The following is a 26,717-nucleotide window of genomic DNA, read 5'->3' as shown; positions in this document are numbered from 1 at the left end:
ATTTAAAGATTACGGGAAGGTATTCTTTGGGTGTGGAAAAGTAATGGATGATTTAGGAGATGTTATGGAATATCATTAAGAGAAACAATTGGATAAACAAAGCTCTTACCTACCATTTAGAAAAACAACACTTTTGGAGGCAGCTGCTCATACACTGAGCAGATTACATGATGGCCTGGTCAACCCTGCTGAAATTTAATGGAAAAACAGATTTTCATAAACATAGGGTGTTTCTACAGCACTTGTCTTCAAAAGACTTTGTAGCCATTATCTAATCAATCTTCAGAGCAGCTTGTAGAAGGGAGTATGGTTATCCTCATTTAAGAGAGCCTGCAAGTCATGTCTGTGCATGACCGAATGTGAAGCAGAACTCGGCTTTCCTGTTACTTTCATCAGGAGAAGGGGAGTCAACTGCTCTAACTTGAAAAGTTCCATTTCCCTAGATTTGTCTTCCTCTGTCCCTCTTTAAACCATTTGATAGCAGTTGGGGACTTGTAGGAACATTCCCATGTCTATAAGTTCAAGGTCCATGCTCTTAGTGTCTATGGAATTGGAGATGTTTTCAGACTTTGTGGCCATGGTACTAACCAACTAATTCAAGTCAACTCAGTTAAATGACTAGTTTCTTCAAGGGGAAAAAAGGAAGAAAAAAGAAAACAAAACCGATGGGTCAATTCTGTTCAAAAGAAAAAGTACTTAGGTACTCATAAGTTATATCTAGCAAAGTCAGCTTTTCTTCATCTGCACAGGAGATCTGGATACTGTTAGAAAGTAAGACTTTAAGAACATTACAAATTATACCAAAGAACGAGCCAGGAAGTGATTTGATTATACTACACAGTGCAATCAAATGTAAAATGACTTTTGTTAAATACCCTACTCTGTAAAGGGTAAATGCATATAAATGTGGATTAATATGTCTGGAAAATGTTTCTCTAAGTATCCCCCCAAAGCTTGCAGTCTAATGCACAGATGTATGAGAAAGGTGAACAGGATGCTGGGTTACCAGAGGAACAGACTATAAATCAAAAAGCTCTGATACGACTATCACATGGGACATTGGTAAGATCTCATTTAGTACACTGTATTTGGTACGGTTTACTATTGGAAAAATAGGATTGTCCCTGAGGAAACAAGACATCAAGAATGAAGATAAAATCTCTCCTCTCATCTGGAAATTATGAAGAAAGGCTGAGGAAGTTTGGCAACCTCTTATTTGAAAAGGAATCTCCCAGTGACCAGACTGAGAGTTTTTGAAATGTTGAAGGGGATTAATCAAATTGTTTCTTTATGAAGACTATGAAAACAAGAGAATTTAATCTGAAAATTAGGAGCATGTGAAAACTAAAGGGGAGAGTTCTGGATAAACTGTTTTATGTACTCTATAGTCTTCATATGGAAAAAGTTACTGATCCAAAGAAAATCAGTGGAGCAGGAAACAAGACTGTTTTTAGTCAGGATTATCACTGTTTGTTGTTCGACCTTCATTTCGGAAGAGGACCAGTGATATCACAGGGTGATGTCTTGACTTTTGCATAAATTTGATTTAAGCAGAACAGAGCGGCACAAAGCCTTTAGCCTCACTCCTCCAGTCGCTGAAGTACAGTGGTAAGACGTGTCAAGACAACTGCAGTGGGCTGGAGGGCAATGCATGACCTTGGTATTGTCATGTGTGACCCAGCTTTAAGTGCTCCATGGCTCCTGCTTCAGCCATCTTCAAGGATAGGAGAAGTCTTCACATACTTTCGAGTGTCTTCCTCAAGCCAGGATTGTAGGAGATATAAGAAAGATAGAAAGACAGAGCTCTATGAAGGAGTGAAGATATAAACACTGATGGTGCAAAAAACATGCTAATGCATTCTAATCACTTACAAATAAGGCAGAGGAGACCAGAGAGGTGGTGGCTAAATTTCTTATTTCTAGTCAAGCCCCTTAACTTTTTTAATGGATCTTCATTTAATGGATCACTTTAGCCAATGTGGCCATGATTTGTTGTCATTTGTATTTCTTCTCCCATCTAGAAAAAGCCTTTATTAGAGAAGCATGGCGAATGTCTAGATGCGATATTTACTTAGCTAAGCCTTGACCTTGGACTAAAGCAAAATCTGTGCCATAGAGCCATAAATTTAGGATCAGAGGATTCCTCAGAAATCATTTAGTCCAATTCCTTCATTTTTCAAATGAGGAAACTTAAAAGAATTCAAAAAAGTTTATTTACACTCCAGATAAATAATGAAAATTGATGCTAACCAATGTAGATTACACTCACTAGTTAAAAAATATATATATTTTTTACTACTATCTGCTTTACAAAACAGAATCATGGATGGAAGGAACCTTAAATAATGAAAAATGGAAGTGCAATGAAGTAAAACAACTTCTTCGAGGTTGCATGTCAGGCTAGTGATAGAACTAGGTTCACACCCAGGTTTTCTTGACTTTTAATTCAGGACTTCTTCCATCATACCAGTGATTCTCAAACTTTTTGTTCACAGACCCTTTTATACTCTTAGAAATTATTAGTGCTTCCCAAAGATCTTTCTTTTATGTGGATTATATCTATCAATGTTTACCATATTAGAAACTAAAGCATCATATGATAATGAACATAGTTTTGGTCTCATGGACCCATGCAAGGAGCTTGGAGACCTGCAGAAATTTCTGGACTATACCTTGGGAACCATTGTACCACACTGGGCTTCTTTCACATGGGCAACTGTTCACCATTCTTCATTAGGGCACTATGGATGCAGTACAATGCTTCACTATCACTGGAATTAGAGAATCTCAATTCCTATATTTTGGCTCAGCTGTCCTGAGAGTCAGGATGGATGGTCCTAGTTTGGCTGTAATTTGTGGGCAAGTTATTTAACCTGTTTCTTGATCTATAAGGTGTGGAGAATGGGATAAACAATTTTGAAGGTTCCATCATAGCAAGTCCACACTTCTAGAATATCTCCTTATGGATTGTTATACTTGGAACTTTTCTCAAATAAATATCAGACTCTGATTGAAGTAAATGGGAGAAATTGGAGAGGTTGTGGGAGAAAGCCTGTTCTAAAGGGTCCTGAAAAACTCCCTTTCCAACCCCATTATAAAATCCCAAGAGATAACACCTCCTCAACACAGTGGCTGGTCCATGGCAGGTGCTTAATAAATGCTTATTGATCTGTTGAATATTAATTGATGGGATGATTATAGCATAAAATACCAGAAAGAACACTAGACTTAGACACAAGAGAAACATGGCTTCAAATCCCTATTTTTTAGACCTTCACTAGTTGGGTGACCCTGTGAAAATGACTTAACCCTTATCTGTAAAATGGTACAATAATACTATTGACTTCACAGGTCTGTTATGAGGAAAGCACTTTGCACAACTCAAAGGTAAATAGAAATAGGAATTGTCATTTGATGTCAGGTTGTCTGATTGATATTATGAATATGTGAATAGCATAGCTCAAAGGCACCACCAGCCTGTCACAGATACTGGCCTTTCATTTGCTGTCTGTACAACCCAGAGCAAGTCAGTTATCTCTCAAGATCTCAGTTTCCCCATCCATAAAATGAGATGGCTTAGTTGACCAGTGAGGTCCCATTCTGCTCTATCTAAATCTAGGATAACCTGATCTCGATTTAGTCTTCATTTTTAATCTCTCTAACAAGCCAGCTTTCTGGGTTGTCATCTTCACATCAGTAGCACTAAGATATTACATCTGATTCTTTAAGCATGGTGGAAAAAAAGGAAAAAAAAAGGAATGAATGATACAAAGGACTCAGGACTCTCTCAATATACCAGGGAACAGATCCTCACTGTTAGAATAGAATTGGCAGAGTGTGCAGTGGAGTGCTACATTCAATTCTATGCAGGCGCGTCAGACTTTACATCAGTGATGTAGTCTAGACCATTGTCTAGCTTTGCTAGAGTGTTTTTATTGCCCTCTTATTTTAGTCTGTATTACAAGGTTTTATTCTCTTAAGTAGAGGAGGGGAAAAGAATATATTTGGAAATGAAGATGATGTAAAAATATTAATAAAAACTAAAAGAAAATAAATTACTATACTCTAAGAAATACAAGCAGGATTAAGGATGTGCTTGTTGGGTTGGGGATGGAGAGATATAAGTATCTTCTTCATATAAGTAAATTGAATCAGCCAATTCATCAAGCAAGCAAGCAATATTACATTTTCACAGCATCCCAGGTGCCATGCCAAGTGCTGGGAATACAAAGAAAAAGAAAAAAGACCACTCCTTTTTAGAAGCTCGTGTTCTAACAGAGGAGACACACATACATTACAAAGTCTGTTCAAGAGTGATAAATGAAGGATATCCTTAGAAGAGAAGGCACTAGGAGCTGGGATGTGGGTTGGGGGATAAAGAAATGCACCCTAGAGAAGGGGAGCTTGAGCTGAGTCTTAAAGGAAACCAGAGATTCTAGAGTGAGAGATGAAATGGGAGAGATCTAAAGGCATTCATTGATTCATTTGCTGATAATAAAGAACTAAAGCATTATTCTTGCCCAAGAATTTATATTCTACCAGGGTGAAAAGAGTCATACATATAAAAAGGTAGATAATAATACAGAAACACTTAACACTGGTTGCAGCAAAACATTAGGTTGGGTACCACAGAGGGCCTTTAGATCGGAGGAATCAGTGATCAATGAGGTCAGCAGAATGATGTTCCTGAGGTGTATTTGTAAATTTAAATAGGATTTAGTATTGATGAAGATACTGTGGAACGTTGTTCAGCACAACTTTATAAGGGATATGGCTGGATGAGATGGAAATAAGCATATTGTTTTCCTCTCCTGATTATTTAGCAGAGATGTATAAGAACAGAGCTGTTTTCTTTTTAATCCCTAAACAAGCTTTTCTTGGTTTATTTTCCCTGTAGAAGTTAAGGCCCTTTCCTCCAAAGACATAGCCTCCAAAAGAGATGAACCAGTCATGTCGTAAGAATAAAGGTTATAAAAGACAGATGTGTCTAATGTAAGAACCCCAGAGAAAGAATTCCTGACTCGGTGTTTAGAGAGCAGATATCTCCGCCCCAGATCCCTGATCCCATCCAGGGGAACTTGGAGAGATTTCAGAGAGTCCCTGAACTGAGATGGTGAAATTACATTTTCATTTCTATAATTGGTTCCCTTGGTAATCTTTATTTAATTTTATGAATTTAGAAACAATATTCAGAGAGGAGGTCCATCATCATCTGAGTCTAGGTTTGAACTGAGAGCTTCCAGACTCCAGGTCCAGTGCCCCATCTCCTGGACTATCTGATCGCCAAAGGCGTCATCAAGTTGCTAAAGGGGTTCCAGACACACGAGAGGAAGGTCTTTAGTTTATTGGGTAGATCATAGGAAAAGAAGACATGGATAGATGGTTGTCTGCACTGAAGGAAGGAATACCCACATTGAGAAGGTCACATATCCATTGAAGTAAAGTGATGTAAGACAAAAACCTAAGCCTTTTTTCTATTAGTTTCATAATTTTCATACTGTTTGCTAAGTCATTTATCATAGATATTACTTCAAACCTTTAATTCTGCAGTCAATACAGTTTATCAAAGTAGACTCACTCTCTTAATTAATGACTAAAACAAATCAATGTTCCATTGAGATAGCTTTATTTCTTTCCCCCTTTTAAATGGAAAGCTTATCTTGAAGTTGCTTTGGCTTCAAATGAACATTTCAAAATACTAAATTGTTCTAAGGTTTTATCAAGTGAAACAACATTATTGTTTTCTTTCTGCTGTATCCTAGTATCAACATGAAAACACAACGATATGGTCCAGTGGAAGCTTGTAGGAAATATGTTTTCTCCTTTCTACTTCCATATTGTAAAGCACATCCTTTCTCAACAACAGATGTGAAAACCCCGGCCGGGTTGTTTTACTTAGATAAAAGGCTACCATAGTGACCACTGATAGCAGTATTAGCTACCTGAGATCTATAAGATATTTTGAGATTATTAAATATAATTACATAGTGATTTACTTTCAAATATTAAGTATGATCCCTGTAATCATATTTGTTTTCTGAAGATCAGCCCAGCTGGAGAGATTTATTACTTAATGACGAAATCTTTGGCCATGGCAATCTATGGAACAAGTTTATGAGTATTTAATATAGATTGTGTGGCCCTTGTGTTCTAGACTTTATATACATACATGAAGAATTTCATAAAGTTCTTGTGTATTTTAAAATTTAGGTACATCTGAGAAAAAAATCCAAAAATAGTTGGTGAAATTTTTCTCCTCTCTTATGTGATTATCATCTTTGCTCACCATAAAACATAACCTACTTTTTCATCTATGACCACCATTTTTACTTAGTTACAGGATTTGCAAGGCAGTTTTCTCCCACTGTCCACAGAGATGGGTATGAAATGTCAAGACACATGTATGACACAGGGAAAGGTATAATAGGGCTGAAGAGGCAAGGCTACCATATTGAATTTAGGACCTGTTGTGTTTAATACCCTTCCTTCTGTTTGAAGGCACATAGGCTAGTCTCTAAGAACCAGTAGAAAGAAAACATCCAGTACTAATGGCCTGCCTCAACTTGCTTCAACATAGATGAGGCAGATTATTATTTTGTGACATGCCATCCAGTGTTACATCCACCCACGCAGTGTTACATCCGCGCCAACCAATGTTATATCTGCGCCAACCAGTGTTACATCCATGATCTATTTAATACGAAATGGGATTCTGCTTCCTCACATAGAGTTATTTTACCAATTAGAAAAGAACCTGCTTACTTTGATATACAACCTGTGGTAGAAAGGTCAAGAGATTGCAATATTTTATCCTATTGGATGTGGAATGACTTATGGCTAGAGTGGGTGACTTCTTGGTTAAACTTATCATCTTTTGCTTCCCTCTTGGATCTCCAAAACCTTATAATCCTAATATCCTTTCTCCATTCAACTCTTCAAAGTATAACTTTCTTTTTTTTCCTAATTTTTAAAAATCATTTATTTATTTATTTTTATAATTATAACTTTTTATTGACAAAACCCATGCCAGGGTAATTTTTTTTACAACATTATTCCTTGCACTCACTTCTGTTTAGACTTTTCCCCTCCCTCCCTCCACCCCCTCCCCCAGATGGCAAGCAGTCATTTACATATTAAATAGGTTACAGTATATCCTAAATACAATATATGTGTGCAGAACAGTACAGTTCTTGTTGCACAGGGAGAATTGGATTCAGAAGGTAAAAATAACCCGGGAAGAAAAACCAAAATGCAAGCAGTTTACATTCATTTCCCAGTGTTTTTTCTTTGGGTGTAGCTGCTTCTGTCCATCCTTGATCAATTGAAACTGAGTTAGATCTTCTCTTTATCGAAGAGATCCACTTCCATCAGAATACATCCTCAAACAGTATCGTTGTTGAGGTATATAATGATCTCCTGGTTCTGCTCATTTCACTTAGCATCAATTCCTGTCAGTCTCTCCAGGCCTCTCTGTATTCCTCCTGCTGGTCATTCCTTACAGAACAATAATATTCCATAACATTCATATACCACAATTTACCCAGCCATTCTCCAATTGATGGGCATCCATTCATTTTCCAGCTTCTAACTACTACAAACAGGGCTGCCACAAACATTTTGGCACATACAGGTCCCTTTCCCTTCTTTAGTATCTTTTTGGGGTATAAGCCCAGTAGAAACACTGCTGGATCAAAGGGGATGCACAGTTTGATAACTTTTTGAGCATAGTTCCAAATTGCTCTCCACAATGGCTAGATGTGTTCACAATTCCACCAACAATGCATCAGTGTCCCCGTCTTCCCGCATCCCCTCCAACATTCCGCATTATCTTTCCCTGTTGTTCTAGACAATCTGACAGGTGTGTAGTGGTATCTCAGAGTTGTCTTAATTTGTATTTCTTTGATTAATAATGACTTGGAGCATCTTTTCATATGGCTAGAAATAGTTCCAATTTCTTCATCTGAGAATTGTCCGTTCATATCCTTTGACCATTTATCAATTGGAGAATGGCTTGATTTCTTATAGATTAGAGTCAGTTCTCTCTATATTTTGGAAATGAGGCCAAAGTATAACTTTTCTCTCCCATATGATTGATTCATCATCACTTTGTAAGTAAGCACTTGGAAAAGTGTTGTTTTCAAATTATGACTAATAGGTAAAGTATATCTCTTCTCCTTAGGGCTATCAGTTTTCCAATGGGGTATGATATTTGGGTTTAAGATCTTTACTTCATTGATCTGTGTATGCTCTCATCAGACACCTTGAGTACTGGAACCTTTTGCCACTTGGAGTAGGAGAGAGAGAGAGAGAGAGAGAGAGAGAGAGAGAGAGAGAGAGAGAGAGAGAGAGAGAGAGAGAGAGAGAGAGAGAGATGTGTTTGGGCTAGAAATCTGGGGCCCAAAACTCTTGTCTCACCATGTAGGTGAGAATACATACTGCTCCCAAGTGTTTCCCAAGATATCCATTAACAGTCCATAGTGTGCCCCTCCTCCCTTCCACTTTTATCTGTTCTCTGTAAATCGTGTGTGTGAACACTTTTCTTCTCAAGCTTGCATTGTTTGAAAAACTGCTTTCTTGTGTCAAATATCAAATTTGATTGCCAGAGTAGGTTAAAAAATTTTAGCTGCTTCCTGGTCTTGTAGTGCTTTTAAAATCCACTAGCTTCATTTTGAGAAGCACCTAGGTTCTTGGATACTTGGGGAAATAATGAGAAAAGAGCTTAGGCTTTTGTGTGAAGTACAAGAACAAAACTTCAGAATCAGATGGCACTGCGTGCCCGCCGCCCCTGTCCAGGCAGAGAAAGCTTGGGACACATTCCCTTAGAACCAGAATACCTTTAACTCCTCATCTCTGGGGGGAGATTTTGCGGTAACCCGTGATCCATGATAAGAGGGTGGGCCTGTGGGAAGGAGGGGGTGAGAGAGCCTGGAGAAAGGTTTCTGCCTCTTTCTCCTTCCTGAGCCAGTGGTGTTACTGAATTGTGCTGCATAGGCAATAGGGCAGGAGGAGGGGCTTCTGTTTTCTATTACTAGGAGAATTTATTATGCTAGAAGGTCAATATTTACTTTGGCTTCCACTTGGTGAGTATTTACTTCTCTGTTCAATGAATCTTGATGCTGACTTCAGCAAAAGCTAATCTGTTTTTTGTCTACTGAAAAGGATGCTTCAGCTTTTCTTAAGGGCTAGAAAGTCTCAGGACCCATTTGCCAGTTCCATACGAATCCAAACAAAGAGACACAGAGAGGGAATTATTCCTGATGCTAGGGCCCCTTGATATTTGGCGTTTTTCTTTCTCGACCAATATGCTTTCTAGTTAGAAGAATCTTTTTGTCAAAGCACTTTCAAATTACCATGTATCTCTATCACTCTTTCACCCCACCATGATGACATGGGTATGTGTGGACACGTGATTTTTCTCTGTTCTTCAAGAGGGAAACAAGCTCAAAGAGGATTAAGTGATTTGTTAAATCGAGTGAGGGGAGCCCAGAGGCTCCATGTATTCTAATCCCAATCTGCTCTTTCCATTGGCTGCTTTGATTCCATGTGAGTGTAATAATTTTAGACTAAAATGTCAGCTTTAATGAAATTAAAACAATGGGGAGGATGTAACCGGAGCTTCTGTGGGAGGCTGGGCCCCAGACCCTGGGGACAATTAAAGGGGCTCCCTTGGGACCACTGAACCTGATCTCCATCCGTGTATGGAAGCAGTGACTATTTACTGAAGGAGAGTATAGGAGGGTGCCTCTGCCCTCATTCTGCCAGACTCCTAATGTCACCTGAAATAAGCCCAGTGTTCACTGAAGCTTGAGTGAGGAAGTGGCTGCTCAGCCTGAGGCTTTCTACCCTAAAGTATGGTTGACATGGGAGGGAGCTTGGGGACCACTGCGTGTGTACCACCTGCATCAGGCCAGCCTTTCTTCAACTAGTCTGTTCCTCTGGCTCAGGTAGAATTGATGACATAGGACAAAGGAGTCTGGGATGGCAGCTAAACTCAAGTTCCCTTACCCTTTGTTACCTACAATGTAAGACTACTTCTCAGCTAGCAGATCTTACATGGCAAACAAAACAAGGGAAAGTGAAAAGTATAACTGACAAAACTACTATGAGAGAATTAATTCCTCATTTATTGGGCTTGGCCAACAGCCAGAAGAGGCAGAGTTCAAGTGCACCTCAGAGAAGACATTTAAAATACTTCCATAATCTACAATGTATTCTCCACATCTCTCTAGCCTTGGAGCCCTATTGCAGATCTTTTTTTTCCACTGAGAAACTATTTGCTCTGTTATTGTTGAGCATAATATCTATGATTAGATGCAGAATTGAAATGCAATGAAGTCTCCTAGTAAGGCAGATCTTGGCCTTTTTTATATTTTTGTAATACTAGGGTGGAGATTGAAAATTTTTCCATAAGGGGAAGATAGGGTAGAATCAAGCAGATTGAGCATCTGTCCTTGGGTCAAGAAAGACTGGTCTCTGTCTCTAATCACCTGTGTGACATTTGGCAAATCACTTGAAATTCTAGGTCAGGGTCCTCAAACTATGGCCCACGGCCAGATGCGGCAGCTGAGGTCGTTTATCCCCCTCACCCAGGACTATGAAGTTTCTTTATTTAAAGGCCCACAAAACCAAGTTTTTGTTTTTACTATAGTCTGGCCCTCCAACAGTCTGAGGGACAGTGAACTAGCCCTCTATGTAAGAAGTTTGAGGATCCCTGCCTAGGTATATAGTTTCTTTTCTCATCTCTATAAAAGGAAAGCTTTTAAGTACAGCAGAGGGCTTTTCACATGTAAGAGACCCCCACAAGAGATGCCTGCTTGTGGCAAGGATTATCCTCTTGGGGTCAGAAGGAGGCAGAAGAAACATCCCTGACCATTTCTCCTCTCACCCTTGTATAAGGGAGACTTTCAGAAGTCCTTCCAGAAGGGGAAGGAGGAAGTTGGGGCTGGAGGTCACTCTGTTCTCTTCGGAGGGAGGAGTTACTGAGAAAGAAATATATCTCTCTGCTCCCTTAAATACTATTAGTCTAGGAGATATGACTGGGTTCCGTCTAACTTCTGATCGCTTTGTCATTTTGGGGAAGAAGAGAGGGCCCCAAGTTGCACAGCCAAGGCTTGACACCCTACCCATTCAATACCAGTTCCAACCCAAACACATAGTGATTAGCAAGGAAGCTCATTTACCTGGGTAGCCAAAGAGATTCTAGGAGACCACCATAAGGGGACACACACCGGCCAATACAGAGAGAAAGAACTCTCCCATTTGGAGCGAGATAACCCAGCTCACCCATGACCACCATCCTAGAGCTGACCCAAGGGGAAAGTCGGCCTACTCTCGGCCAATGGGCAATGAGGACAGGATGTTTTCCCATGTCTTTCTTCTGTAATGTGAAGCAGGGGTGACCACCTTCTTCTCTCTGAAGGTAGAAGCCCGAACCCACAATGCCCGGGGTCCGGAAGACCACCTGAAGCTTGGGCGGTGCCCAGAAGGGGAAATCTCTGGCTCTCAGTGGCTGTGCCCTGGCCCTCCCCTGCCATCCAGGAGGACAGGGTCAGATAGCCACGGGCTTTGGATTTTGTGCAGTAGATGGCCCCTGACAGTCTCTAGATCTGTGGCCCTCAAAAATCCCAGAGGAAGGCCAGAAGAAGAGCCCTCTTTTTGTAGCGGCTCCTTTCCGACTTCTACCCACTGCTCGCCTGGTGGTCGGGATGGCAGGACAAGGGTATGTCCGACTTAGGAAGTTCCAGGTAAAAGCTCAGACTGGGAGGGGCAGAGCTAAAAAGGAGACAGGGTCACCTCGTTAGGGCCCAAAACTCGAGAGGAAGCGCCGTCCCCGGGCGGACATGGAGCGGCCTGAGCCCTGCCCAGCGGCTGCTGACTCTGGGGGAGACTGAGCAGAAGTCGCCTCCCTTTTGGGCCTCGGATTCCGCCCTGGCAGAAAGGAGGGGATGCCCAGGGTTCCGTTGTAGAGCGCCCGCTGAAGAGAAGTGAAGTTTAGGGGAGAAGGCCCCTGCACATACTTATGGAAGGCTCTGGAGATGAGGACCTGGGTTCCAGTTTGTAGCTCTGGTGACTTTGGGTCAGTCCCTCCACACCGGGAAAATGAAGTTGGGCTCTAAGACCTCCAAGACCCCTTCCCGCTGGGAAGATCCCGTTGCTGGGATCTGAAGGCGTTCCCTCTAAGGCTCAGTTTCCCCCCTGGAAAGTGCCCGGGTGGGCCTGGCTGGCCTCGGAGGCCCCGTTTGCTCTTTGTCTGCGAGGTTGGGGAGCCCCGGGGTGCTGCCCCTCTGCCAAGCTCGTCCCGAGCGCCGCGGCCAGCGGAGGGGCCTGGGCAGGCGGAGCCTCCGTCCGGGGTCTCCGCCCACCTGCGCGCAGCTGGCGCCCGGGCCTCCAAGGGTTAATGGAGAAACCCCACGCCCCCTTTGACGGACTGAGCGCAGCCCACCTCCCCGAATTTGAAAAAGCGGCTCGGGAGGGGGAGCCCGGCCGCGTGGGCACTCGGAACAGCAGCGGGCATCTCCGCCGGGACTCGGGACCCCGGGCCCAGAGGCGCCGAGCCCCCAGCCCTAGTACCCAGCTGAGTCGCCGCCCCCCACTCCCTCCCCAGGTCTCCGGGGCTCCCCATGTCTCCCCTGTTAGGTGGAGCGGGACTCAAGCGGGCGAGTCCTTAGTGGGCAGGCGGATTCGTGCGGGAGCCCGGCCCCCTGCCCGCGATGAAGCTGCCCCTCTTCCTCCCCTGGGCGTGCTGCCTCTACGGCTGCACGGTGGGCACCGGCTTCCTCTACCCGTACCCGTCCGCAGCTCTGCAACACAACTACCCCGAGCACGGCTCCGCGCCTCCGGGCAGCGGCTACGCGAACCGCCGGTGAGTGGGCCGGGGGAGGGCGCTGCCCCTGCCGGGCTCGGGAGCGGCCAGAGCGCCGGGACTGCGGCACCTTCCCGGGGCTGCGCCGCCCCCCTGGCTCCCGGCGCTGCTCCCTCCTTCCCCGGCACCTTTTAGTCCGTTTCCCGCGAGTCAGTGACGCGCCGCGCCGCGGAATTAGAACCCACCGGCAGGAAAGGGGGCGAGCCCTGGGAAACAGCTCCGGGACCCAGGCGATGGGCATCGCGGGGCTGCCCGGCAAGGGTGGCAGGGGATTTGTGGGGGGAAGCAGAGCGCCAGGGCTGGAGGGACCTCACTGAATCCAGTCCCCCCACATTTTCCTGAGGGGAAACCGAGGCGCAGGTAGGGAGGAAGAAAGGGGGCTGTTATCAGACAAGGGAACTCTGGTCAGTAAAGACCCGACGCCGGCCTGGTGATCCCGGCCAGTTTCCGCAAGCGCACCTGGGGACGAGCCGAGGAGTCCGGGCTGTCATCGCGCGGCCTTGGGCGCCCCGTGAAATGGCCCCAGGTGCGCATTCGAGCCCCTGAGGTTTTATTTTTTTAGAAACAGCTTGGAGAGGCGAATGCTGTCCCGGGAAGTGCTCAGTGCAGAAACTGGCTCCGAGCTTCAGCCCCCCAGACAATCCAGCCTCCAGCTGGGCCGGCCACGAGGGGGAGCGCCTGCCATGTTTATCACCGAGAGCCCTGGCAATTCCCAGCGCGCAGGTTACCTGCAGCACTCCCTAGAAAAGACACGAGGAAGTTGACCCAAATCCCTTCCAATCTTGAGGGAGCCCCCGGAGCTGGGGCTTCCCCTCCGTCCCTCAGGAAGCCACGGGCTGGAATCCTCTCCTCCGCCTCCCTTAGATCCCTTTCTAAAGCTAGCCGGAATCCTTCCGAAAACAATGGGATTCCCCCCTTTTCTGTGCCAGGCCCTCAGAATCAGGAAATCCGTGCCTGAACACTCGAGGAACTGTGACCTTTACGGTAACATATCATTCTGACAGTCCAGAGACAGAAAACGTTCTGGAGAAGTTCCAGTTTTCCATTCTTGAACCTCCCGCCACTCTTTCAACAGTGATTGATTCATTCATTTTTATATTATGTATTAATATATTATTTATAAGGTACCGTGATTACTGAAAATGATGTGCTAACCCCGGGAATTAGACTAATGCCACAAACACTTTCTAGGCAAACAGACACCCTGGGATTACCAAACTCTGACGCTTCCTGTGAAGACCAAATTGGAAAATAGAGCGGCTCCCTCAGGAAAATGAAGGCTGAGAGGAGATCCAAACCTAGTGCTCTCTGAAGAGTGTGGAGGATTTGGAGATATTGGTTAAATTTCAGAAAATAGAATAAGAGGAATCCCTTTAAAGCTCGAAGGTTCCTCCGATGCTGAGGATGACAGATGAGACGATGCCCTCCTTTGCCTGGTAGATAGTAAATGTGAGGAACTTGACTCCGAGATAAAACGGGATGAAAACAGAAGGATTTAAATGTTCATGGATGGTAGAGCTTGACTATGTTCAGGGAAGAAGAGGTTCTGTGCTGAGTCTGTTGTTAACTGTGTAAAACAAACCATCCTTTGTTATCCCCGTTCAGATTCCCAATATGTGGACGCACAAACCCTAGATCGGATTTAGGAGGAAGATATTCAGGAGTCTATCCCGGGTACTCCCTTCCCCCCACTGAAAAAGAGAGTTTGAGGAATGTTTGGTCTAGTAATACTAGACACTTCCCACCCCCGCCCCACTTCCTCTTCGTTTCTTTAACTGCATTTATGTGGAGAGGTTAAACTACATTTTCCCCACAGGACCTGTTGCTTAGCCCCCTTGACCTTTCAGAGTGAAAATCCTGGTGGGAAGCCCACTGTATTAAAGGAGTCCTGATCAAATGGGTCTTTTTAATTTGCTACGTAGGGCTCCTTCGCAGATCTGATTGTTGGAAATGGCTCACGGCTCTTTCTAGTTTGTGGGGGAGAGGGCAGCCTCGAAACCTCTGACCCAGGGAATGCAAGGTATTGGGAGATGCTGGGGGAAAAGAAAGCTGGTCCTGACCATCTGTGGTTTGTCCCCTCTGTGACTGAGGCTCCCCCTGTCACCCAGGGACTGAGAGACATGGCCAGAGGTTAATACAAAATGGCTGAAGAGCAGAATGGAGAGTTATCACACCTTGATTTAACTGATTTGTAAACTGGATTCACGCTTTATGGGATATGATGAATCGACTTGTATTGGTAGGAGAATGGAAGGGCAAGGAGATGTATGAGTGTGTTTTGAAGGAATGAAATTAAATCTTTGGAGGATGAATTTGTAATATTTCATTTAAAAAATATAGTATATCCAACTTACTGAGTAGATAATAGGAGCAGACTTGAGTAGAGCAGATTATGTTACAAAATCTTCTCTAGAAACAGGGAACTATTTTGTAGCCTAGTCTTTTCCCTTGATGTCCTTATTAAAGTCACAGTTTAGTGATGTGATTGGGTGTCAGGGAATTAAAAAAACTCAGATCAGACACAGTTGTTGCTCCTGAAAAGACTTTATAACCTGATGGGTGAAGTGAAATGGTTGGACATTTAATCAATATTGATGTGACGAGCGTATAAAGAAAATTACATGAATTTGAGGTAAGGATTAGGTTCTAAGGGTCCACATGGTTTTATTTCTTAATTGTTTGGAAACATGGCAGTTTGATATTTGAGGTTTTTCTCCTTTTTAAAACTGCTATTAGGAGTTTGGTACCATGTAGTTTTCAGGAACTCAGAAAGTGAGATTTTCATTCAAAATCTCTTTTGGAAGGATAGTCTCTGTGACCTATAACCTTTTGGATTTTTGACTTCTTATCTTTATCCTTCAAGTTATTCTCTTGCTTCATGATTCTTTAATTATTCATTATATCAAATCTTTGCTTTGGTTTTGAGATCATCTATCAAGTAGACCTTTACCATTTTGCTTTCTTTTCTCCCTGGTTATCAATTAACAAGAATTTATTAATCTTATGTGGGCACTGAAGATATAAATGCCAAAATGAAACAGTTCCTTCCCCCCAGAAGCTCACATTCTATAGGAGGAAAAAACAAATACAGATAAAAATATAAACAAAATCGATTCAAGACATTTTGAGAGGGGAGGGAAGAGTTTTGGCAACTAGGGAATCAGCAAAAAAAGTTTTATAGACACGGAAGCCAAGTTTTGAAGAAAATTAAAGACTCTTTAAGAGATGGATGTCAAGAGTGAGTTTATTCCAGACAGGCAGTGGGGACAGTCTGGACAAAGGCCTGAAATGAGAGATAATAAAGCAAAAATGCGGTTTGGCTGGACCAAAGACTATGTTATAGCGAGAAAGTCTAGTAAGGTTAGAAAGGTTAAAGAAGGATTTCTAGAGCTAAATATGGAAGAGTTTTATTTGAAGCTCTTGGAGTTCGAAAAAGGAAATAACAGGGTCAGATTTTTGCCTTAGCTTTGTCGAAGATGGATTTTTGAGGCAAGTGACCAGTCAGGGAGACCTACTGGGAGGCACAAGTGAGAGGTAAGATAGGTAGAGGGTACAATGTATGAGCCCCAGGCTTGGAATCAGGAAGACTCATCTTTAATGAATTCAAATCTAGCCATAGACATTTACTGTTTGATCTTGGGCAAGTCAATTACCCTGGGGGTCTCAGTTTTCTCATCTATAAAATGAACTGGAGAAGGAAATGGTAAAATCTGCCAAGAAAACCCATGGACAATATGGTCCACGGGGTCACAAAGAGTTGGATGTGACTAAAGAAGAACTTCTCTTAAAACTAATTTCCTCCAGAAAACTTTCCCTAAAATCATTCTGACCTTTTCAGAAAGTGTTTCCTTAAAATCTAGGTCTTACTTAAATTGGTGTTTGTTTTTATATTTCTTTAATTCATCCCTCATTCCTTGTTTTATTTCCTAACTGGACTGCCAATTTCTCGAGGGCAGGGACCTCGTCTTTTCCCCTCTTCCTTATATCTCCCTGGAGTGCCTAGGCAGACGTACTAGACTTTGCATATAGTGAGCAAATAATGTGTGGATGAGCTTGCTCATTTAGTCATTTTAACATTTCTTGATTTTTGGAAAGAAAACCCCTCATGTGATTTGAACAAGTAAAGTACTTGGGTTCTAATACCACCATAGTGGGAAGACACATGGATGTTGTTAGTAACTTGTATGAGACACTGTCAATGGTAATGGCTTTGTAAAAGAAGTGGTATAAAAGGTGTCATCAAAGACATGTGTGGTAAGAAAAGAAGGCCAGTCTTTGTCACGCAGCAAGTTTGAGGGGTAGACAGCCTGGATGTTGCACTGTTATCTGAGATATGTTAAAAAAAATCCAGAGAAGGGGTTATTAATCTTTTTTATGTCATGGACACCTCCAGTCATCTGTTGAAGTCTTTGGATCCCTCTCCAGAATCGTGTTTTTCAGTGCATAAAATAAAACACATGGTGTTACAAAGGAAACCAGTTATATTGAAATAATATTATTAAAATATATTTTAAAAAACTTCACATAATCCAGTTAAGAACCCCTGATGTAGTGGAAGGTCTCTGATATTGGATAGCCGAGTGAAGGGTTACAAGGTAGCACAATTTACAAGGTATTGAAAGCAGGGGTGGGTTGTAATCTGGATTGTTTGGTGGAGGGAGTTCCTCCACTGATAAAATTATGGAGTAAAACTGTTGGAAATGTTTCCTTCCATTGTTTAAAAAACAGTTTAATTTAAATTTTCATATAAGAAACATTGACTTTCTTTCCTTGCTACCGCCCAACAGAAAAGAAAAACAAAAATCTTTGTCACTTATATGCAAAGTCAAACAAAACTATTTCCTAAGCTGTCTTTGCTCACAAATGTCTGTGTTATTCTACCTCATGATCTCCTTCACAGTCATGGTTTGTCAGCACCAATCAGAGAGTTCTTAAGTCAAGGTTGTTTGATTCAACAATGTTATTATTTTGTGAAATGTTCTCCTGGTTTTGCTCACTTCAGAAAATTTTCTCAGTTTCTCTTCCATCCTCTTTATATAAAACTATATTTTATCACATTTATATATCAATATGTATTCTATTGTTCCTCAATTTATGAGTACCTCCTTTATATCTAGTTCTTCAGTAAGGATAAAAAGAGCATCTATAGATATTTTTGTACATGTAAATGCTTTTCTTCTTTTTTTGATCTTTAAATTTAGGGGTTTAGACCTACCAAATATATTATGGGGTCAAGTATGCACAGATAAGTAACTTTTGGAGCCCAGTTCCAAACTGCTTTCCAGAATAATCTAACCAATTCATAATTCCAGTAAGATCACAATAGTTTATGTTTTCTAGCAGCCTCTTCAACAATTAACATTTTTCTTTTTTTCATCATTTTGGTCAATGAAATGATCAATGAAATAGTTGTGTTTTAGACTTTTCAGGTTATAATAATTTGCATTTCTCTAATTATTAGTAATTTGAAGCATTTTTATTTCTATATGGCTTTTGAAAGCTTAGGTTTCTTTAAGAATTGCTTGTTTATAAGGTTTGACCAATTATCAATGGAGACTTAACTAATTTTTAAAAAATTAATTTGAATCCATTCTTTAAATGTACAGGAAACAAGGTGATATCAGAGAAACTGCAAATATTTTTTTCTTGGTTAACTATTTCTTTTCTAATTTTAGCTGCATTGGTTTTGTTTGTGCATTTAAAAAAATCTTACATAATTATTTTCCATTTTATCCTGTGTTCCTCTTTATCTCTTGCTTAGTTATGAGCTTTTCCTCTTTCCATAGATCCAGAAGGAAATTTCTTCTTCATTCTTCTAGATGTTACCTTTTATTTCTAAGTCATGTGACATGAGATATTGGTCAACATCTCATTTCTGGTAGACTACATTTCAATTTTCATGTTAAGCTCTGTTACTTATAAGAAGCCTAGGCAGCAGCTTCATACCCCTGTATAAAGCTGTAACCCTGAAGGGTCATGGTGGGACCACAGACTTGAAGCTGGAAAGAACTAGCTTTTTGATTTTATAGATGTGGGAGCTGAGGTTGGGACTGATAAAATGGTTTCTCAGAGGTTATTGAATATAAATTTGAGTGTGTAAGTAACACGTACATGTCCATATCTTCATACATGTGTGTATGTACAAATAGTTATGTATATATATGTAAACATGAAAATAATCATTAGAATTTTTATGACACTTTCAAGTTTCAAATCCAGTGGCCTTTTCACTACCCTGTGATACTTCTCCTGAGTGCAAGTCTGATTAAGTTGCCCTTGGATATTTCTTTGTCGTACTCACTGTTTGCTCTTTCTCCCTAACTTTTTTGAGTTACTTAAAAGGTTCTGTGGGATTCCATGGTTTAAAGGATTTTTCCTAGGTATGGGATGGAAAAAGGGAGGGTTTCTTGCAGAAGTTTTAGGAAGCCCTGAATTTAAATGTCTGATGCAGCACTTTCCAAATCATAGGGCTCTCTCCGTACCCTCATTCTATTATTTTAAAATCCATTCCCAGAGCAACAATTCTTTAGACAGGAAGAATATAGGAATTTGAGACCTGTCTCGTGCCAAACTGGTCCAACACTTCATTAAAGACTCCAGAAAATCTGATCTGTTTGGTGTAAGCTGGACATTATCCAATTGTGCCTGGAGCTGAGGAAGGGAGCAAGAAACACTAACCATAGTTGGACTTTTGAGAATGTTAGTGCAAAATATCTAGGGATTTTGTGGACTATCATATGGAAATGTGTCCAATTCAGCCAGTTCTCATCTTTGAATATTTAGGAGTCCAAAACCTGCTTTAACTCAATATTCTTTCTCACCTCCCCCAAACCAAATATGAGACATTTCTCTTTGGGGGCCTTTAAAGAGACCACCTTGAAACAAACCAGGGTGAATCTGTATTAATAATGTAATATTCAAAATGAGAAGTACGGGGACCATAATACTTTCTTTGTTCATGTGACTCACCATCTTGATGCAAAAATACTTAGGATAGGGTGAGAGAAGAGATTTCTGGCTCTCTCCCTTGTCTTGTTCTTGCTGTGTCTTAGGCAGTTTAAATCACTGCTCCCTTTCAGTGATTAACAAATGTTTAATGAGCATATATTATATGTAAAAACCTGTGTACTAAGCACTGTGGTGAATACAGACAGAACATGCTTATCCTCCAAAACTTAACTACCAAGGAAGACAGACACGATATTCCCATTTAAAAAAAAGATCAATAGACATTTATTGAACCCCTACTATATGCTAGATGACTGAGGTACAAGTAAGAAATCAAAATCCCTCCTTGGGAGGAGCTTCTACTACAGCGAGAATGCCATCCATTGTCTTCAACCCAGAGGTACAGACAGGGGCCTGGTGGCTGTGGGATGGGGTGATTAGTAGATGTTTCCTGGGAGAGGAAGTGTCTTTGTTGCCTAGAATTATTTCCATACAACTTTTCAGTGAGCTAGCCTTAAGAGCTCTACCCAAAGGAGGAGGATCAAGAAACTTGTTAATCTTTGGGGGAAACCAGCCCATCCCAGGGACAAAGCAACCACATCCTGGTTGGCTTTTTGGAAGCACACCATCACTTTCTCATACCCTCTGGCAACCTGTTGTGGTTTTAAATAATTTCCTTTTGCAGCCACTAAAGTTTGTGTTTGCTGATAGGAACTTGGAGCATGAAGACAGAAGGAAGGTCAAGAACTTTGACTCAGTTGGAAATGCCAACTCTGTTTTTTAGCAGTCTTTCCTTTATCTCTGCTCTTGCTTGACCTTGGGTCACAAACTTAGTCCTCCCTACCCACCCACAATCCTCCTCTCTTTTCCACACATTTTTTATTTTTTTATTTTTTATATATTTTTAATTTTTATATTTTTTATTTTACTGAGACTTCCTCCATGCTTACAAGCCTCTTTCTATATAACCCACCTTCTCCTCTGAAATGGTCTTGCTAAGGCTTAGGATCTTGACCCAGACCTCATCCATCTCCCTTCCTGGACCTTACTTGAGCAATTGTTCCTTCTCCCTGCTTCCCTCTTCCTCTCTCCTCCTTTTCTTTTCCCAACAAGGAACCTCTTATTCTAAAAACCAAATAAACTCCTTCCTCCTTTGCCTCTATACACCCTGCAGTGTTTGTCCCCACTCCCTTTTCCCTTTTGCTGACGAGTTTCTAGTTTTCTGACTCTTCTTGATAACCGTTTTCTCCCTTCACTCCTTGCAGCCTGGCCTTACATCCAGCCATTCGAGTCAGTGATGGAGACCTTACTGGGATGGCCTTTTCCTAGGACTAGTTGGCCTCTGGGCCATTTGAAGCTATTGACTAAATCTCTCTTGGTACTCTCTGGGCTTCTGTGATATAGCTCGTCACCCAATCTTCCACCTCTTCAGTCCTCCCTGGGCCCCACTGCCTAATCTTCCTCCTCTTGCCCACTAACTATGGGGTATAAAGGGTGTTGAGGGAGAACCAATACCTTTAAGATCCACTCTTCACCCAGCTCTCACCTGTGGCTCTAAGAACCTGCAGCATCCTTAGTGCCTCATCCTAAGCACAATTGCCACCATCAATGAGTTAGGGACTCCCCCAAACCTACAAAGACTCCCCTCAGTGGAACGAGACCAGGTTGTTCCACCAGCCACAAAGGCGGCTCAAACCCATATTGTAAAGAGCTGAGACATTGAGACACCGAGGTCATCCTCTGCATCCTGGGCACTTTCCAATGTGGTATAATCTGCTGGAACGGAAATTGTCTTTATTTTTTGAAAAAATAGTATTTTATTTTTTCCAGTTCCATATAAAGACAATTTTTAATATTCATGTTTACAAAATGTTGAGTTCTAGATTTTTCCTTCCTTTCCCTTCCTCTTTCCTAATACAATAAGAAATTTGATATAGGTTATGTATAATATATATGTATATATCATGTAAAACATATTTTATATTAGTCACATTGTAAAAGAAGAAACAGGTCAAAAGAAAAAATCATGAAAAAATTAAGTAAAAATAATATACTTTGACCTTTCTCAGGATATGGATAGCATTTTTCCTTACGAGTCCTTTAGAACTGGACTAAGAATAGCCAAGTCCTCCATAGTTGATCATTGTATAATATTGCTGTTACTGTGTCCAGTTTTCTGATTCTGCTCATTTCACTCATCATCAGTTCATGGAAGTCTTTCAAGGTTTTTCTGAAATCCGCCTGCTCATCATTTCTTATACAATGACAACACGCCATTAATTCCATATACCACAAGTTGTTCAGCCATTCCCCAGCTAATAGATATCCTCTCAGTTTCCAGTTCTTTGTCACCATTAAAAGCTAGCACAAAAATTTTTGTACAAATAAGCCCATTATCTTTTTTAAAAAGCCCCTTTGGGATACAGACCTAGTGTTGTGTTGCTCGATCAAAGAGTATATATCCTTTGGATACAGTTCCAAATTGCCCTCCAGGATGGTTGGATCAAGAATTAAATTTTTTTTAAATTTTTCCTTGCCCTTAGTTCTTCTTCATCATGATTATTTAGTTCTTGCCGAACCATCACTAACTTTTCGGGGATGGGGATTGAATCCTTCCTCCCGTTTGTGTCCCCTATCACATGATCTCTTACACATGTGCCTTACACATAGTAAGCGCTTTACAGATTTGGTAAATTGAACTGTGCCTTCGCTCACCCTCCCTGCCACCATCATGCTGGGGAGCCTGGGAGGGAAGGCTTTGTTGTACCTCCGCCAGTGGGAAGCAGCAGCTGGGCCCTCTCTGGTGGGTCAGTTTGCATCCATCCTCTGGTCCGTGAGGAGAGAAGGCTGGAGGGAAGATGGGCTCTGCTCGGGACTTTGCTGGCCCTCCCTGCAGTTACTTGGTTGTGCATCGAGGCTTCTGGCCCAAGGAGACCCCAGGTATCGGAGGGCACCCCTGGCTCGCAGCGATGGGCCTTTCAGTGCCAGTCCCCTGACTCAGGGAAGACGATGCTCCCTTTCCTGTCTGCCAGCGGCGGTCTGGGTCTCGGCCAGTCCCTAACAACATCTGGCATTTTTATCATTCTTTCTCCTCCAGCAGGGCTTATCTGCCTATCCTGCATGTCTCTTTCCTGCCTACAATGATTTATTTGGCTACGGGACTGCCCCAAGGGCTCATTCATCCCGAGCAGTTCCATTTAATTTGTGATCTGATCCTGCAGCCTGCTTGGCCCTTCTCCATCGTCTCTGTGGCCAGTGATGAAAATGAGCGCGAGCTCCCTCCACCCTTACCCCAGATTCCTCATCCAAGTGTAGAAAATACTTCCCTTTTACTCCCTATCCCCACCTGCAGCTGGATTACTCCATGTTAACACAGTTTTACAAGGATATGCCCATAATCGTTAATGTTAACATTTCCAAACCCTGCCGGGACGTGTCGTGGCTCTGTTTGGGAAGGAAGCCCCCTGTCACCGGTGAAGGATGTTGTGTCAGCACACTGGAGCTCCGCCAGGGACTCTCCATCCCTCGGAGCTGTTGCCCTGCGGCCTGAGGTTCAGGCTTGTGGACCCAGCTCAGGGCACAGACTGTATGGAAGGGTTCCTGGGGTAGCACTCCGCCTGAACAGAAGGGGAAGAAGGGTTAATCAGGTGATGATGCTCAACAGTCCGGCGGAGAGAGCCGGGAGGATCTCAGGATTGAAGCCCTTGTTCTGTGCTTAATCATCTTGGTAACATCAGGGCTTGTCAAGTCCCTGGGCCTCAGTTTCCTTATCTGTAAAATAAATTGCTTCTGCTTGATGGTCTCTCAGAGCTCCCTTCCCAGATGCTAGGCCCACCATATGGAACACGTTTCTTACAAAATCTCAAAGGCTTCCAAACAAAAGGGAGGGAGGGGTGGCGGAGGAAAGCAGCTGAGGCAGAAGACTGAAGTTATTTAAAGCTAATGTATGGCGAATTAGTTTAAGCCAATGAACAAATACAGCTGGTTTGGTTCATCCCTTCCAAAAGGCAAAGCAAAAAATGTTGGGGAATATCTAAATCTTGTTCAGCTTCTCAAACTGAAAGAATTAAAAAAAAAGTTCTTTAAAACAAGAGGAATGAATTAGATTTCCCCCTCCACCCCCCAGTTTCCCTTTGCATGGCTGAATGATTTCATTTGCCACAGCCCCAAACCATGGTCTTTCTTCCTGTCTTGCCGAGTCCTACTTCTCTCTTGCTGCATTTATTTGCCAAAATAAATGAGACTCTTATTTTTTTCCTATTTTAAAGTATATTAGGTTTTTTTTTTTTTAATCTTTTTCCTGGGACTTCGCTTTCTGATGTCTCTTTTGCAAATTCAAGGTTGGGGCGGGGAACAGCTGATTTCTGACTCTTAACACACCTGTATGTTCTTGGTGCTGACGATGCTTGTTTTGGAAGCGGAGGTATCTGGGTAGTTACATCTGAAATACATTACATTTAAAACTTCATTTGGAGGAAATACGTGAATTATTACTAATTAGCATTAGGCTTAGTAAATGTTTATTGATTGAGCCATCAACTGTGGTTGCTGGAGAATTTTGGGATCTCACAGCATCACCCAAGTGCTCTGGGCCTGGTGTGGGGAAAACCTAAATTCAAATACAGCCTCAGCTAGTCAGTGACTATGACTTTGGGTTAGTCATTTCGCCTCTGTCTGCCTCAGTGATCTCAGTGTAAAATTAGAGCCACTTACCTCATGAGGTTCTTGTGGGGATTAAATGAGATACCGGAGTGCCCAGCTCATAGTAGGTGCCTTTTCCCTGTTCTTTCCCCTCTTTCCCTGGCTCTAGAGGTGAAGGGATTTTTGAATTATCTAGTCCAATTCCCTCGTTTCTCAGATGAAGGGTCTCTTTCTCTCCACTTTTATAAGATGAAATCCAATTATAAACAACTTCAGGGGCAGCTTTAACCAATCTGGAGCACAGACATCAGGGGCAGCAGGGAGCAGCTAAGGGGTTACCAGGAACTCATCTAATCTGGCCCAGAATAGGGAGCCCCTCCATGATTCCCCCGTCATGTGCTCATTCAGCCTCTCTCCAGTTTGGGGAACAAAGACTCCATTTTTGTGCACGTCGAATTGCCAGGAAGTTGTTGTTTTTGTGATGGTCCCAAACTGCCTCCTGGTATCCGGCCTGCATCTCCCTCCCGGCTCTGCCCTGTGAACTTGCCAGGCAGAGCAGCTGGGGACAGAAGTCACGGCCTTCTGCTGCCCACTTTTGGCTTCTTTCCCCCATCCCCTTCCCTCTAAATGCATCCTAAGCACTTCCGTTGGAAGCACTGACTGGAGTGTTTTCTCCAGACTGATCGCTCCTTAGGGAACACGCTTGTCTCCCTGATAAACCTGGAGCTCCTTCAGGGCGGGGATCATGTCTTCTGGTCCTTCCCAGGGCCCTGAGCCAGGCTGAGTACGGAGAGAGGCTCCTCAGGGGCAGCCCTGGAAGATTAGGAACCCCAGGGCAGGGTGAGAGAGAGTGCGTTTCCTACCAATGACCGATCTAGATAAGGAACCTGATGTTCAGAGTGGTTCAGGGTCACGGGTCTGCTTAATCCCTGAGTTGGGGCTTTCAGAAAGGTCCAGCTGTTTCTCCCAGTGGGCCGTGCTGTCACTCTAGTCCAGACTTGCTGACGTATCTGCGGATGAAGGCTGGTTCTTCCGCGTCCTGAGTGTGGAGGACCTCGGGCCTTTCCTCTGGCTTCTTTATTCTTATAGTGAGGAATCTGGCCCAGACAGGCAAGAGAATTAACTATGGACACATGGCTTATAAGTAGCAGAGACAGGATTGGAACCCAGGACTTTGGATTCTAACCAGCTCATCTCATTTTTGTTCTTAATGTTCATCCCTTTCAGCCACGTCCGACTCTTGGTGGCCACACTTGGGGTTTTTGTGGCAGAGATGCTGGAAGGGTTGGCCCTTTCCTTCTCCAGCTCATTCTACAGATGGGGAAACTGAGGTAAGCCGGGTTAAGCGCCTTGCCCAGGCTCACACAGACACATCCGAGTCCGAGGCTGGATTTGAACTTGGGAAGATGAGCCTTCCCGCCTCCAAGCCTGCTCCACCCCCCCCCCCCCCTCACTGCCAGAGCTCTTCAGGACACATGCAAAGGGACTTGTTTTAGGGCACTGAGTGCGGTTGGCGGCCGGGACTGGGGCAGCCCCATGTGGGGACAGCTGGCTCAGCTACGGAAACAATCCGCCCCCATTAATCCCACGCCCCAGCGGGGAATGGAGGGACGGGAAGGAGTTCGTGTTACTCTTGGCCAGGAACTGGGATTCAGTGGTCTCGGATGTCGGCGCAGGGCGGCCTGGGGGTGGTATAAAGAATGAACCGACTGCGATCCACAGGGACTGTGAGGGTCTCCCCTCCCCCATACCACACATGCTGCCTGGTCTAGCGCCTGACGGAGGAGTAAAACTTGACTTTTACCAGACGAGGAGACCATCCCTTTGGGAACCAGGCAGAGCCCCCCAGGAGGGGCTTTCACGGTGCCAAATGGGGGGTTTCCTTCCAGCAAGAGCTGACCCCCAGGTATCATGTGACAGGTGGGGAATCGTTTGATTTTCACTGTCAGGTGAGAGAGGAGCGACAAAGACACAGGCCAGAAGGAGCGTGTCTGGCAGAGTGACCCCGGCCAAATACAGGCAGCCCAGGGGCCTGGGTTAAAGGCTGAGCAAGCAGCCAGGTGGCACAACGGTCCGGGTTCTAGAGGTCTGACTTGGGATTGCAGCTTGACAAACTGAGCAGCGGGGGGGTCCGGGGGCTGTCTCGGTACCGCCTTCCAAACTTAGGGCCGAGTCAGGCTGTTGGGTATCACCTGGTCCGCCAGCCGGGGCTCCCAGATGGCACCGAGTCCTGGCACCTGCTGCTGCTGGCGAGCTCTGGGGAAGG

At 43.2% G+C, this 26,717-nt stretch overlaps 1 protein-coding gene across 5 annotated transcripts in view; it reads left to right on the top strand.

Moving 5' to 3' along the window:
• Positions 1-26,717, top strand: part of COL26A1 (collagen type XXVI alpha 1 chain) — a 198,318-nt gene that overhangs the window by 10,814 nt on the left and 160,787 nt on the right. For 2 of the 5 annotated variants that reach the window (XM_051991826.1, XM_051991825.1), the window contains exon 1: positions 12,456-12,862. The exons of 1 other annotated variant lie outside the window; for it this stretch is intronic. In XM_051991826.1, coding sequence (XP_051847786.1) covers positions 12,711-12,862 — 152 coding nt within the window. In that variant the 5' untranslated portion in view covers positions 12,456-12,710. Of the gene's footprint in view, positions 1-12,455; positions 12,863-26,717 lie in introns of those variants that run through there. 2 more of the 5 variants (XM_051991828.1, XM_051991827.1) reach the window with 1 other exon arrangement.

This window comes from Antechinus flavipes, chromosome 4 (assembly GCF_016432865.1).
Source record: "Antechinus flavipes isolate AdamAnt ecotype Samford, QLD, Australia chromosome 4, AdamAnt_v2, whole genome shotgun sequence".
Lineage (NCBI taxonomy): Eukaryota > Metazoa > Chordata > Mammalia > Dasyuromorphia > Dasyuridae > Antechinus > Antechinus flavipes.
This window is presented reverse-complemented; position numbering and strand designations above follow the sequence as displayed.